The sequence below is a fragment of the Cyanistes caeruleus genome, chromosome 8 (assembly GCF_971803275.1).
Source record: "Cyanistes caeruleus chromosome 8, bCyaCae1.hap1.1, whole genome shotgun sequence".
In the NCBI taxonomy this organism is placed as follows: Eukaryota; Metazoa; Chordata; class Aves; order Passeriformes; family Paridae; genus Cyanistes; species Cyanistes caeruleus.
The window spans coordinates 16087227-16102827 of record NC_141708.1 but is presented as its reverse complement, the minus strand read 5'-3'; the positions used below and the strand labels follow the sequence as shown (position 1 = coordinate 16102827).

At 38.1% G+C, this 15601-nt stretch overlaps 2 protein-coding genes across 4 annotated transcripts in view; one reads left to right on the top strand and one right to left on the bottom strand.

Moving 5' to 3' along the window:
• Positions 1–2048: 2048 nt before the first annotated feature.
• Positions 2049–15342, bottom strand: CEP55 (centrosomal protein 55). 2 transcript variants are annotated; one of them, XM_086900712.1, is made up of 8 exons: positions 14878–15342; positions 12777–13064; positions 10496–10540; positions 9583–9721; positions 7346–7659; positions 6268–6339; positions 5512–5637; positions 2049–5049 (listed from the first exon to the last, which is right to left on the bottom strand). In XM_086900712.1, exons 1-8 carry the CDS (start codon positions 15052–15054, stop codon positions 4843–4845), a joined length of 1368 nt encoding a protein of 455 aa, XP_086756838.1. In that variant the 5' UTR covers positions 15055–15342; the 3' UTR covers positions 2049–4842. The 2 variants fall into 2 exon arrangements, with proteins under 2 accessions (XP_086756838.1, XP_086756837.1); XM_086900711.1 differs by having other exon boundaries at positions 5512–5661; positions 14878–15306.
• The window catches only part of MYOF (myoferlin), a 63058-nt gene continuing 62796 nt past the window's right edge, over positions 15340–15601 (top strand). Inside the window, exon 1 of one of the 2 annotated variants that reach the window (XM_086900710.1) lies at positions 15340–15598. The gene's annotated coding sequence lies outside the window, so the exon portion shown is untranslated. The remainder of the gene's footprint in view (positions 15599–15601) is intronic. The other variant, XM_086900709.1, reaches the window with a different exon arrangement.

Below are 15601 nucleotides of genomic sequence, written 5' to 3'. Positions count from 1 at the left end.
AGTGCCACAGGACCTTTGCTTAACTTTCAGGTATGCATAAAGTTACATTCCTGCTAATGAGCTTTGATGCAGGGACATCAAAACAAAAGCTGTGGTGAAAGTCTGAAGGATTTACAAACTAAACTTGTCACCAGCCTCTCATGCTCAGGAAATGCACTCAGACATTCCTTTAACACATTGGTCTGCTGGGTTGTACACTGTGCAGAGATCACAGGTACTATTGTTTCCTCTTATCGTTGAGAACCCAGTGATTAGAGAATGCTCTTTTTCATAAAGTTTAAGGAGAATCAGCCCTTTTCTTTCCCTGATGTCTCATCTTAGAAGAGTAACTTGAGAGCAAAAGGGGTTCTTCAGCTCCAAAGTGGGACAGCAGCTTTACTTCTAAAAGCCACATATTTCTGAAGAAAGGTCTACAGTGCCTGTCTGCTGCAAAGAACATCTGTCTATAGTCAGGCTTCTCCTTAGCTAGCATTAAGCTAGGGCTGGGGAAACAGAAAAATCAATTTTGCAAAAGCAATGGAAGTTCAAATAACACTTTAAATTCTGCTGTAAACCCTTCTGGCTTCCCTAATTAATGCTGATCATGTTATTTCCCACACTGTTTATTGTTTTCGTTATCAGTGGCCATTTGAGATGACTGATAAGATGTGACTTTGAGCTGCCCATAAACGGAGTCTGGCATGCATGTATGCCTTAATTAGGCTGTAGTTTTCTGTCTAGTTACATGAGATAATACCTTCCCTATCAAGCTGGTTACATGGATAAAACTATCACTTTCACTGGCACTGTGTAGACATTCACCAGTTTTGAATTGATCAGGGAAATTAAACCTGGTTGCACGTCCATCAAGAAGCCAGCTGGATATCACCATGATAAGGTCCCAGGCTTCCTTCTTACAGGTTACTTTGAAATACATTATCTTGGTCTATCTTTTTGGAACTATTAATTCAGCATAAAATACTGAAAATTGGTTGGCCTTAGAGACCACCAAATGAATATCTGTCCCTGACTGCTGGTGGAGAGCTCTGCTCCAGGTCTGAAGGGGGACTGGGCGTGAGGGGAGGTCTCACTTCATCGATACATGTCCTGTTTGAAGAATGCTTTTTTTGCAAGAGACACATGTGACATTGACAATGTTAGAAGAGAATTTACATCTGTGGCTCCTCTAGAGCAGTCATGTCTCTCACTGGCTGGCATGGCCACCTCCCACTCAGGACACCAGCTTTCTGAATCTCCTTCCTGGAGCACCTTATGGAGGGAAGCCTAAACTCCCCCAAGTACCAAAGAATCAGACACAGTGGTGCTGTTTGTTGAAACAATGTGGGAATGATGCACTTCTGGTAATCAGGAATTAAGTGACATCAAGTTGTGCTGTGTCATTTATCTTGTTTTTCAGCAGATAGCAACTCATGTGCAAATATTGATTTGAAGCAGTATTCTATGGTATTCTATATCTGCTTAGACTAGAAGTTCATACAGACATAGGAATACCAGTAATTTTCTAGTTGAGAAACATGAGATTAAACTGTTTTAATGACTTCTGGTGCAGTAGCTTCTAATTTAGTATGTACTGAAATAACAATACATACTAAAGAATAAGATGAAGAGTCAATGCAGAAGAACCTTTGTGGCTTTTTTATTTATGTTTTGCAGGTCTTCATGTGCCATTAAAAACAGGGCTTCAAGGCACTGTGAGAAATCAGTGGCTGATGTCCCTGAGCCAAGGCAGCCTCGCCTGTCAGGGGTGGTTTAGGTAGTTACACAAGTGTCCCGATAAATCTCCAGTGATGGAGCTTTTACAGCCTCTGTAAGCAATGTGTTTCACTGCTTATCTACTCCAACCACCAGAAAGATCTTATCTTTTGCACTTTTGAACATTACTCTTCTCATTGAGCATTGAAGATTCTTCCTTGAATTTGATCAGAAGTCTGAAAGACTTTTACTACATTCATATTAGTCTGAATTGTTCTTGAAGTACAATACTCAAAATCAACATAACCACGTGAAAGATGATTATCAAAACTGAGACTAAAAGCGACACAAACAAGGAGAATACCAGAAGTTTATTCATGGATCTAAAAAAAATAACAGAGCCATCTTTCAGTTTTTATTTCACAAGCAGCTCTCCTTATGGAAAAAAATTGTGTCTTTCTGTCTTTCCAGCTACCCAACATGACATCAAATCCATTTAATTTGCTGTTTAAAAAGAACAGTATGAAAGCTAGGATTTATAAATATGCTACTAAATATTGGTAAACCATTGTATTAGCCCCCCAGGTTTCCCTGGATCAGCAACTTCAAATAACAGTCTTTCTGGTAGGCTGAAATTCAATTACTTGAAGGGGACATAACAGAAAAAGGCTCCTGACATTGTAAATCCAAAGTGCTTGAAGTAATGAAAACATTACTGTTGCTTCCTGCCTTACAAATAATTAGACTTACAGCTAATTAATTCTTATCAGTAAGGAAAGCATGTTAGGCACAAACTTCTCTTTTCCACATATAACTAAAGAGATGAGCAGCAGATCTCCTTTGTTAATTTTCAGGAAAAAAAAAATCTGGGATTTCTTAGCTTCTAAGGAACGGGAAAAAAGCAGTGATATGATCTGCACACCGTATGAAGTTGGAGTTTTATAGCTGGTTTTAATTACACGTAGGTGATGACAATAGTATTTGTGGGTCTGCTTTCAAAGTACTTTTACTTCACTGAAACGTAATTTTGGTATTTTGCAACATATATCACAATAATGACCTGTATAAATTTATCAGCAAGAGGTGTTTTTTGTAATATTTATCAGGTAGGACTAAATCCATTGTTAAGGTTTATTAAAGGTAGAATGAACAAAACTTTTTATCACATCATGAACTTTCCAAGTCTCCCTCTACAGTACTAGTTTCTAAAGTGGAAGTGTTTTATGCTAATTTAAAAAAGCCTCAGAACTACTGAAGAGTGCTGACCTGTAGTAGGCAAACTTATTTCATTTATAATACATAAAAGATCAGGATTTCCTTTTGCAGAAACTATGCTGAGTATGCAGCTGGGAATAGAATACTAGCTGATTAAGCTGTTGTTAAAAGACAAACTCAAACTTTCAAAAGTAGTTTAATTAGAGATTAAAATTATTAGGCTGCAATGAAAAGCATAGTTATTATCCTGAACTAAAAGATCTGTAAAAATATATGAAATTAAGATAATTTCTCTCATGGAAAAACGTTGAGATTCTGAATCACAATTTCTGTTTTACTCCTTAGCTCATCTTTCATTTTTTCTTTGGTCAGAAAAACTGTTGCTAGCAATTGAGCAAATTGTCAAATACAAAGATTAGCCTGAGACATGGTCAGTGAAATTGAAAAGTGGATAGGGAGTGGCTAATACAATAAATCTGGCAGAGATAATTCAGATATAAAGATACTATCTTTTAATATTTTGTCTCATGAGCACTGGATTTAATTGAGAACATCACTCGATACTATCAGTTATTTTCAACAAATTGGAAAACACCTTCATATTTAAGAATAAAAATGTAACATCAGGGATTAAGGTGAACATTACAGGGTAAATGCGCGCAGTTTTGCAATAAAGCAAATGGAGAAAGCTGATACCAGCTAGCAATCAGAATCAGCAGGCCAGAGAAACATACACCTTGGGTACTTGTGTGTCCTCAGCAAACCACAAACTTGTAAAATGTGCAAATTTATTCTTAACTAGTGTATCTTTGCAGTATTTCCACATTTGAATAATTTCCATGGAAGTAACTTCTTGTTGGGACTTCAGTACATATGCAAGGAACAAAACACTCACAATCCATTCAAACTTACAGTAGATGATAGAGATTGCAATTTGCAATTGTAAATCCATCAGCGATTTTTTTTTTGCCAGTTTCTAATTTGTTGCCAGAATTTGACATTAACTTGTGTTTTGTATTAATACCAAAATACAGTGACACTTCAAATCCACTAGAGCAATTTGTTAAAAACTGCACTTTGGGACATTTGTCAAATCTAAGGTTGAATAACTGACTTTTCTCAACTTTAACCTCTAAAATACAGAAGCAAAACAAGTTTAATTCAGAGTAATTATATACCCAAAATTCAAAAATGGCCTCTGACATTCCCTGAAATATAAACTTTCTTCAGCACCAAGGAAGTTTATGTTTGCCAAGAAGTTGGTTTTTCTGAGATTAAACCTTGGTCAGCAATTTAGCCACCCCTGATGGTGGTTCTGGATGATCAGCTACTTCAGATTGATGTTTTGACCATCAGTCTTAAGCAGCAAAGATCTAACATGACCCTCCTGAGTTTTTATGTATCAAGACGTTGATCTATTCCACATATATATAACAGATGTATGTATATACTCTACACACTACACATATGTACACACACCATGTATAAATAAATATATATATATAGTGCACCTTTGAGGGCCAAAAATCTTTTGTAGCTATTCTTGTCAGTTAAGGTACAGGCACAATCATCAGGATTCAACAACCAAGAACTGGGTATGCCAAAACTAAAATATAGTCTGACACAAGAATTGTGCTTTTACTATTCTTACATTTAATAGTGCAAAAAGAAAGAAAAGAAAAAAAAAAAAAAAAAAGGCCAGTAGTTTACTATTTAAAACATTCCTAATTCTAAAAATATTTCTGTTTGCAACTAGAAAATGCAGGAGCTGTTTTTCAAAAACATGAGGTAAAATACTGAGGCCAAATTATAATGCTAATACTGTTTTTGTGGAACTGAATTATCGTTTTGTCATTTATACAACTGTAAGAAATAAGCTTTAAAAGATCTTTTGCCAAGCATATATGAAGCAAAAATAGTAAGTTCATTTGGAGCTCAAGCTGTACAGAAGTCAATGTGTGCTAGTAATTCTCTATGCTGGCTCGTTGGATATGGCACTTTACATCTGGGACACTCGAGAAAACTTTCATCAAGGCAGCTGGAATGTTTCAGGGGAGGACTTCTGTCATATGTGGTCAGCTTCTTGTCAAATACAGCTTGCAAATCTTCTTGTGATTCCATATGTCCAGATTCTCGGAGTTTCTGGAAAAGGAGGAGCTTCACTGTAAGACTGGGGCATGCATGCACTAATCAAATGCTGGGGGAAAATACATTAAGGTTTGATGGCACACAGGCCTTGGGTGTGTTACAGCACAAAGGACTGTGCCCTGTTCACCAGCAACAAGTCTGAGTGGAAGCACATTGCAGCTTTGTCATGGTGCAAGACAAAACTGGGTCACACGCTGTGATACAAAATACAGAGTGTTCCCTGCTCAGCACCCTGACTGTTCTGGAGCTCCTGCTGCAGTGCTCCCACTCCATGCTTGCTGTGATAAGAAAAGCAGTGCCTAACTGCCTGCCTGGCACAAGGCTCTGCACCTTGGGGAAAGATATAAAGGATGGAGGGACACTTACTCAGTGCTTGGAATAAGTTGGCAAAGCAAGAGGATGTATGTTTATGCAAAATCCCTGACTAAATTCACCTGCAAGCTTTTCAGTACATACCAGAGGCTCCAGACGGGTTATTTTCTCCTTGGCCTTGCGCAACTCCTTGAGAACATGGTTTAACTCATGCTTCAAGTTCTGGCGATCAAGCTTTCCATTCTCTAAGTCCGTGGTGCATATCTGGATCTGGCAGCCCAACAAAGTGAAAAACTGAAGTCAAAGTTAGTATGAATCGGGAGGAATGTTTCCTATTTATATATTTAAAGTCAGTTTTGCTCTGCAATAACATCTCAAAATGAGATTAAAAGGAAAATTTAAATGAAAAATTAAAAATTGCTGTTGCTTTCATTACAGTGAAATTCACATATGCCCAATTATAAAAATCTCCCTTAGCAGAGGTGCAGTTTAAAGTTATTTTGTTTGGTGGGTGTTTCAATTTCAAATAAAGAGAATAGAAAATACAGCAATGCAATTATTTCTATATCAAAAATCTATTACAAAATTTTAATTACGTGATTAGTTTTAGAATATTTCCTGTGCCTTATCTGAGGCTTTACATGTTGAACAGTGATTGTGGAGAAAACAGCATCAGGTTATTCATACTGATAACCCTCTTATCAGTAGAAGGTTACAGATTTTCCTCCTGACAGATGTTTCAAAATTTTTGAAAGCATCAAGAGATTATGCACTGTTGAATATTCATGCCTAGCATTACTTTATTTAATATACTAATCATTCTTAAATGTGAAGTTAGTCTAGAAAGACTTTGTGCCTAACGCAGATTAAATATCAGTACTTTAGCACATAATTTTGTACCTGTTGTTCCAACAAAGCTATTCTTGTGTGTTCTGCCTCCTGTCTGAGCAATGATTTACGAAGAAGTTGCACCTACAAGGCAGATTAACACTTGTAACAAACAATTTCCATATACTATAGTTAATAAGCTTAAAAAGAACTAATTTATAATGGGATGGAAGCAAACTCTTACCTTCCAATGCCAACAGAAAATGTATGCCTTTTATGCAAGAACAGCCAAACTCAATTCAAATCACTATTTCCCCAGGAAAAACCCTAGTGAAAAATTATTAATGCACCGAGAAGGGGGAATGCAGGATGATGTTATTGTTAAAAAAAACAAAAACTGAAACCTCCTAAGTGATTGCCAGGATGCTGACAAAAATATACTCACAAAACCTGTTTGCACTCACATGACATGATGTTAATAAAAACAAACAATGCAATTTTTTTAATATAAGAGAACAAGTTTAAACGTCAGAAAGTGCTATATCATAATAATAAGTAAATGCATACATTAAAATACCCTCTGCTTTCAGCATGTATCAACTTTGACGATAATGCTGTTGTTCAGCTTCAAAAAATAATAATAATAAAACAAATAATAAAACAAAATAAAATAAACTTCTTTTAATCATTATTAACCAGTGACAACCAGCCTGTCTTTAGCATGCTTAATTGTTGTTCTGGCTTTGGCATACTTTGGTGTCTAGTAAATTTTATTCTCTTATTTCAAATATCAGCTGTATTTTAGCTTCCAGGTGATAGCAGATATTATTGGTATTCCATAGTTGGGAGCACATAATAAAATGAATTTTTAGCTTTCTTGTTCTCATTTACTATTACTCATAAGGATGAACTATATCAGAATCAATTCAATATTTTCTTCTTTCTCTTTTGTGTCTCTTAAGACCAGGGAAATAAATGAACAAAGAAGTTTCTTGTTTAAACAATTCAGTTTTAACCAGAAGGACATGAGTCTAGATCTATGTGAAGAACAGTTACCAGAGAGAGGCATGGTCCATTCTGATTAACTATGAATTTTTATCTCTCTTGATTCTTTGCTAATGACCTCAAACCTCCAAATCCATCCACTTACCTGACATAAAAGTTCCTCAGACTTTTCTTTTTCTTCTCTGAGCTGCTCTTTGATAGTTTCATTTTCTTGTTTTAGTCTTTGTGCTTCCTCTTTCATTTTATTTTCATTTTCTTGAGTCTTCAATTCAGCAACCTGTTGTGACTGCAATAAGGCATTTAAACTCATCATTTCCCCTTGTGTTTCTTCGTATGTCTTTTTAAGTTCATCAAGTTCAAATCTCAGCTGGGTTATAGTGCGTCTTTCAGTCTCATGATCATTCCTAGCAGCTAGTAACAGCTGGTCATGGTATTCTTGCTTTTCCCTTTGTAGATGACCTTAATGAGTCACAAATAATTGAGTTAGTAATATTAAAAAAATAAAATCCACTTAAAAATCAGAGAAGTAGATCTTGAACAGCATTTTATTAATAGAAATTGACATAGTCTGCCATTGCAGAGCTCAGATTAGAACTAAATTTTGGTTGAAACAGCTTTCAGTATTTATAATACATTAAGTCTCCTTACCAACATACTGGAAAACATCGTTCTTCTAAGGCCTCGTGCATTACACTGACTCATGGGAATCTGACCCAAAGACACTGGATTCCTACTTCCACTTTTAGGCTCTTTAGCCAAGCTGCCGGCATTACTCCTTCCCTGAGAATACTCTTGGGATGTGACAGATTCTACTTCAACCTTGTTAACCATAGCCAGACCTTCCATTATCTTTTGCAGATCATCTTCTCCAAATAGTATGCCATAATTTCCTTCTAAACAGCAAATGGAAAGGACTAGGATATTTATTTTGATTTAAAATGCTCACTTCTTGGGTAGCAACTATTATTTAAACCAGTGCTAGAAAATTTCTGCTTGTTGACCCAAGAAAGGTTTAATAAGTAGGAAAAAAATAAGAGGCAGAATGCAAAAAATCAGGAACCATACAAAATATATCTAGAAGCAGAACAATGGATGTAGAATTTCATGGGCTTTGCTGATTTTTAGCACTGTAAATTTTGTGACTTTGATACTTTTCCTATAGAAGACTTGGACTAATTCTTCAAAGCACAATTTCTAGGGAGAGTTTCCTGCTTGACAGTTTTCCCTTCCCTCAGCTATAAACTAAGCCCTAGCTTCTCATTAGCAGTACTCCTTTATAGCAGTGACATTCTCAGAGAGAGGCCAAGTTTTTCCTTGGAAAAGGTTTTCATATATACTTTTAACTTGTATAGCTAGATTCTTAGAAACTTAGAAACTTGGAGTTCTGCTACTGCCTAGCTGATTGAAGAGAGGAACTTTCTAACACCCTGACTTCAAATCTCCTGGCTGCTCCTCTGGCAAAGCTTTGACTGCAGTAACTCTGGGGTACGTTTCCTGGTGAGCTGAGTCTGCCTCCCTCTAAAAATACTGTTCACAGATTTCTGAACAGCACCAAAACAAGATTATGATGATATTTCACTGTTTTCCAGAAAGATTCAAACAGCAATACAGAAACCAATCCACTGCCCTCGAATTACTATTGCAAGTCTGTGAGTATGCTCTTGCTCCACATGATGCTAGTTCTGTTTAGTGATTATTACCTTGCAGGTCAGTTGCAGCATGTATGAAATTAATAATTTGGTAATAAGAAAAGCAAGTCAATTCCTTCTGGTTCTTCTACTCAATATGATTTTAATTTTATTAATACTGAGAGGGTGTGCCTTATTGAGGAACTGCACAGCAAGGAAGTGAGCTGGAGCTGGCCAGATCCTTATTGTGAAACACTGCTTTGGAGAGGTGCCAAAACCTATCACAGACTTTCTTGCCCTGTAACAACTGTTCAGGTGAGTAAAGAACATGGCAATCTTGAGTCATTTTTATAATATTTATTTTGAAAAAAGTAAATTTAAAAAAATCTGATCCACACCTAGCTAATAAATCCTTAATGCTTCCATTATGTCGACTGAAAGTGTACTTTGAAGGATGGGAGACGTACATCTATTTGCCTCAACACTTTCCACAAACAGATAGGTTGCTAATAGAGTGTCAAGGCTGTTAAAAACCATCTTTGAAGTGGATAAGAACAGAAAGTACTGTTGGTCAAGTAACATAGGTAGATAACAGCAAGCAGAGAAATAGTATTTAACCAAGTTTACCATTAAGCAGCCAAAGTGTTGAGAACAAAGCCTTGATTTTAAATGTGCTACAATTTGTTTTCAGAAAATTTATGCTATAGATAATTATGGTTTGGGTCACTTGTGGGGGTAAAAATGAAGTTGATACCTTCTGAATTTGATCTAGGTTCTTGCCAGCTAACTATTTCTGTCTTCTGTTCAAGTTCAAAGATCCTTCCAAGCAATCCCCTGACATATGCTTCCCGTTGCTGGTCATACAGTAGCCACTGCTGGTTTTTCTCAAGAGCCTTCATAAAAAGAAACAGAACAACAACAAAAAAGACTCTGGTAATTAATCAGCTTTTAGAAGTATTTGTCTTACGTCTTAAAAATATTAGAAGTTCTATATTGGACAGTTTAAAGATTAGCTAGCTAAGTCTGATGCAAATTGTAGTAATTGGTACAATAAATAAATAAATCCATCTTCATTTGGAAAGTTAATTCAGGATGCTGAGCATAAGTTAAAAGTGCAACAATGGGAAAATTACTTAAAGATCAAAGGCTTCCATGAGTTGTGCCTAGATTATGAAGAATTAGCTTTTCAATCTCAAATAAAAAATGAAATATAAAATAACAGACCTTGAAAATGGAACAGAATAAAATAAAACAGTATCATTGCAATTTAGTTTGTAAGGACAAGGACATGGATGTTTTAGCTGCTTGGCTCATAGACTTACTCAGCTTGGAAGGGACCTCAAGAAGTTTCTGATCCAACCTCATGCTATCTCAGGCAGAGTCAGGTTTCTACAGGCTCCTGACTGGTCAGCAACCACTTTGTTCTGATGTTCCAAGCAAGCTTTTTCAAAGATGATGGAAATCTTAATTTTTTTTTTTCTTTTGCAGGTTTTTGGGTTTCTAAGTTTAAATTATTGCCATATCACAAAATAATTTTAGGTATTATATTTTAGAGAGAAACATACCCTCTGAGGTCTCATACTACCCAAAAATGTACATGATGATAATTTACATTATTCTGCATCTCAATACAGGTGATATGTGCTTGAAATTTACAGGAAACTTACATCTTTCAATTGTCTTTCAACTTCAGTGCTGTTTGTTGCACCTTCCTGCGGACAAAGAACAACTTGTTAATGGTGTTTAAAATACATGGCTGAAACAGCAAAGCTACTCCTGTACAACTATTAATCTCACATAAGTAGCATAAGAATATTTTAAAAATTAAAACAGATGCATTTAAAAATTGAAACAGATGTGCCTTTTGTATTTAAAGATCTTTATAGTTGGTTGCTGATGTTTTTTTGAAGGATCCAAGTTATGTAGAAAGGCATTTCATGTATTTAAAATAGACTCTTCTGCAAAATACGGGACAAAGATTTACATGGAATTTATTCCATAAGTCTGCAACTCGTAGTTACATTAACACATTTCCTAAGGAAACCATAATGCATTTTTTGCTGAACTGCTGTCTTGGAAGTCCTGAAGGGTGTTCTGCAAAGAGCTTTTGAAAAATGAAGATACTTGAAGAGTATCATTTAAGTACAAGGAGAGATAAATCTTTCTTCTATTTGTGTATCCTCATATGTATGGCAATGACCCAGCCATACAGAAGTTGTTGGGGAAAGACAGAGACCTTGGTGCTTCTCTGGGATAACAGGAAGACTGTAAACATCTGGGTAATCGTGCAGGCCTGTCTGGAAGCATAAGGACAAACTGCCTGATTTTCTGAGACCTGATCCCCGGTACAGTGAGTATGACTTTTGTACGCATATGAGTAGGAGAGTTCTTGAGACCCATCTAAAACTGGAGAGCAGTTACACAGACATATTTCTTCCTCTCTGTCATGTATCTTCTCTGAATGATGCAAAGTGGTTATAAAATTGTGTAGGTGTAAGTCAGAGGGAACTTCACTGAGAAAAAAAACGTAGACTACTACCCAAATCCAAACCACATTTTTTCCAACATTTTTCTACAGATCTTGGAAGAAATTATAGCTGAAAAATACAGAACTTTGAATGTAATTAATAAACTTAAACACTTCCTAATAAAAATAGAATTTAGAGACACTGAACTTGTTTCTATGAACATCAGAGTCCTGCCTCAGTAAAAACTTTCCCAAAATTATATCATAAAACTGTTGTTTCCATTTCAGAGCTCATATGCCACCTAGCAGTTTCAAGAAGCATTGCTAGACTTGTTTTCAAGTTCTCCAAGACATCCAGTCAATACATCACTGTCCTCTGTTGGTAAGTCAGTTAAAAATTTAAAAGAAAATTATGTTTTTAAAGTAATACATATTTTGGTGGTTTATCGACAAAGATATAATGAAAATCTGTTGCCTCAATATACATATTAATACCTTTAATGAAGTTTGAAGTGTCTTAAAATTTAAAATAAATACACTGCATTTAAAGTGATATTTCTCGATAAACTGCATTATTAGAAGTACTATATATACATGTGTTATTCAAAAGCAGTAGATAAAAATAGTCTGTTATTTGGCTACAGCAGAATTTCTAGAAATTGCTCAACTCCCTTGTAGAGTGCAGGGAACCAGCACCATCTGCAGGTCAAAAGCTGGAAAAGAAAGACAGCCACCTATTTTTAGGCACCTGTGCCTGAACAACTTCCCTGTGCTCCTCATAGAGATACTACTGCATTTTCCAAAGAACATTAGAACAGGGCAGGGGTGGAAAAACAGCTGTAGAATCATTAATGGACTTGTAAACACTGTCAAGGATTGGCAAGATACCTATCAACCACTTAATGAGGGGAAACACTCATTAATCTTGTCCTATCCTGTGTCACATATAAGAATTTACCATGTGTGATACCATAGAAAGTAAAGACAATTAGTTTTAACAACTCAGACACAAATGAGGATTCATAAGAGCAGAGAGAAGAAAGATATTCTCATGACTGAAGCTGAATTAGGTGAGCAGCTTAGTTTGTCTTTATTAGTGCCCCACATCTCTTACCACTGCTGCCTTCTCACTCTGTCTAATCACTGAGCACACAAATCTGAGAAGGGCACAGTGCCTGCTAAGCAACAGTGAATCATCCCATGTAGTATCATAAGTCACACTACCCGTGTGTGAACTTGAACAAGGGACCTTGCAATAGAGCAGGAGAGCATTCCCTCCTCCCCAGATGTGTTGCCTGAAGTGTGGTCTCTGACTGTCCCTCAATTACAGTTCAATCTGGATACCATCTCCTTTCATACAACAATATTTCAGCATACAACACAGCTTGTAAAATTTTAAAAACATCCTATTTTATAACAGGTATTGGTGTTTAGTGGGCACAAATTCCAATTTGCAATTGCAATATTTCTTCAGTGCTTACCTGGGCTGCCTGAGAAGTACTACTGGTTTTGTTCTCAAGATCAGAGCATTTTGCCATGGCTGCAGATAAATTACATTTTAACCGGTTCATTTCTTCTGATAGAGAACAAAGTAACTGTTCTCTCTTTTCTGCTTCCTTTGTTTTTTCCTCTAGTTGATTTTGCAATAAGGAGACTTCACTGTTCTTGGTTTTGGACCTGAGCTTGTCTTTCAGGTTTTGGATTTCTTTGTCCTTCTCTCCAAGAAGGTGATTGTATTTTTCTTTTTCTTTCTCAAGGGAAAGTATTTTCTAAATGAAACAGAATAAAAAAGAGTAAATGTTACTCTGTGCATCAAATGCATTAGTAAGTTTACAGTAGTTGGAGATGATCTGAGCAGCAGGGTCTAGTGGAAGGTGTCCCTGTGCATGGCAGGGGGGTTTGAATTAGGTGATCTTTCAGGTGTCTTCCTGCCCAACCCTTTCTATGATGCTCACTTTCAAAGTTCTCTCTTAGCCTTTAATTCACTGAGAAAATTACTTTTAACTCAAAGCAGATAATACTGGAGCAATCATATGAAATATTTCAAGTAAAATCAATCTGAAATAGATGAACCAAGGAGAGACTGCAAAGAGCCAAGTTTCACAGGTTTGGTAGGTACTCAGTTTTGCATATGAATGAAGATCACTACAGTAAATGAACCCTAAATCAAAAGCAGTATAAGAACTCCAAAACACTTCCAGCAAAGAGGTTGGTGCTACATTTCTTAGTATATTTCTTGTCATATTTGGTAGCTTTGGGGAAGCGGCAGAGCCTTCTTGCAAACTACATGACAGTGAGTTACAAGAGTTATAATAAAGCATTCAGGAGAAGGATCCTGTTTTCCATATTATCTGGGCCTGTAGATTCAAAATGTGCTTAGTAGATATTTTCACCATGCACTCTTTTTCCAGTAGACCTCCAGCACAGGTAATCATTACACAGAATAAGTATCACATTTAAGATGCCATGGGGCTCTGTATGAATGTCAGATCTGATAGCATTTAATTCTGCTGAGAAGGGCTGATGTTGAAATCCTGCATGTTGACATTGGAAAGACAAGTCATTAGAAAGAGAAACAGAAAGTGAATTTGAGAGAGCCTCATTTATGAAATGGTTGAACACCACTGCTCACTAAAAGTAAAATTAATATTAAAACTAATATTATTTAAATACCAAAGAGTATCTGGCATATCAAACATGATGGTGATTTTCCAGCTGTTTTTCTAAGTTTATAGGAAACCAGTATTAAGTTACCAACACCAAGCAAACAGCAACCACCAACAGACTCAGCAAATACCCTAAGGAATTTAGACAAAATTGTGCATGAGCTGCCCAGCCACAGCTCATCCTTGGCTCTCAACTGACATTGTGGCACAGACACATGACAAGCCCTTTGGTTAAAAAAAGTGCCGTAGAAATATTAGTGTCTATTCTACATTAGTTGTACCCTTTTCTAGTGTCTATCTGAAGTTTCCCTGTCCTTCTGAGAAGCCTGACAACCTCTGACTAGGTCATCTGTTAAGTCCTGAACTTCTCACTTTCAACCACAGGTTTACCTCGAGTGGAAGAGTCATACAGACATACAGACGCTTCAATACCTTGCAGCATCTTAGTTTCTGCTCTTTAGTTGCAAAGGAAGATAATGTAGCAACCCAATTACACTTTCATTTACCTATAGCGAGTGGGAGCTTGACAATTCAAACAAACACTCTGCACCTTTCGGCATGTTTTAATCAAACTTTTGCAAACGTAAAATTCTTTGCAGGAAGTGCTTAAAATGCTTCTCTGAGACGTGCTCTATTGGGCACGTGAGGACGGGTCTTAATGGACTAACTGGCTCCTCTGGCCTCAAGTCTTTGTATTTACCAGCCTTGTCAGATGAGTGCGATTTTAGTAGCTCAGCTGTCATTGGAAAACATCTGAGAATGAAAGTGTGAAACGAAAAGTTGGTCTAAACTGTCTAACGCTACTAAACCAGCCGTGACATCACAGGTTTTGAGAGGAAGGGTGTGGCTCCGGCTCCCGAGGCCGAGCGCCGTGTCGGTGGGACAGGGCCGGGCTGGCCCGGGGAGCCCGGCTCACCTGCAGGAGCCCGCTCCTCTCCGGCTCCGTCACTCTGCCTGCCGCCACCTCCTCCATGGATTTCCGCGGGGCAGCGCCCTCCTGCTTACCCTTCTCGAGCCCGCTGTCAGCTCTGGAGTTGCCCGACTTTAGCCCCCCCTTGCCCATAATTCGATCTATGGCCGTCTTGGCGTTCATCTTTAGGCGCCTGTACAAACCAAACGATGCGCTACGGAACAGCGATCCCTTCTAGCGGGCAGGACAAGCCTTCCGACAGCTGGAGTCGAGCGCAGGCTGCGCGGGCCTTCCCGGACCCCGCGGGGCCCAGAGGGGCCGCGAGTGACGGAGCGGGGACACGGCCCGGAGCGGGGACACGGCTCCGTCCGGGCCCGGCCCGCGCCGCTTCCGGGAGTTTGAATCCCGCGGCTCCGGACCGTCACTTCCGGCCTTGCCGGATGTCCCCGAGGGGCGGTGTCCCGTGGTGTCACCGTCCCCGGTGTCACCGCCCCCTCATGTCGCGTCTCTACCCTCCGCCGCCGGGCTCCGGGGCGGGTGTCAGCGCAGGGCTCGGCCCACGGTGCGGGGGGCCGGAGCGGTGCGCCATGGTGCTCGGATGGCTCAGTGCCCTCTCAGTGCTATCTCTTACGTGTCTGTGTCCTCGTTTCTCCCTGAACGCTTGTGACTCCCTTCTCCAGAAATCCTCTTCATCTACCCCGAATCTAATAATTTTAGAAATTACAAAGTA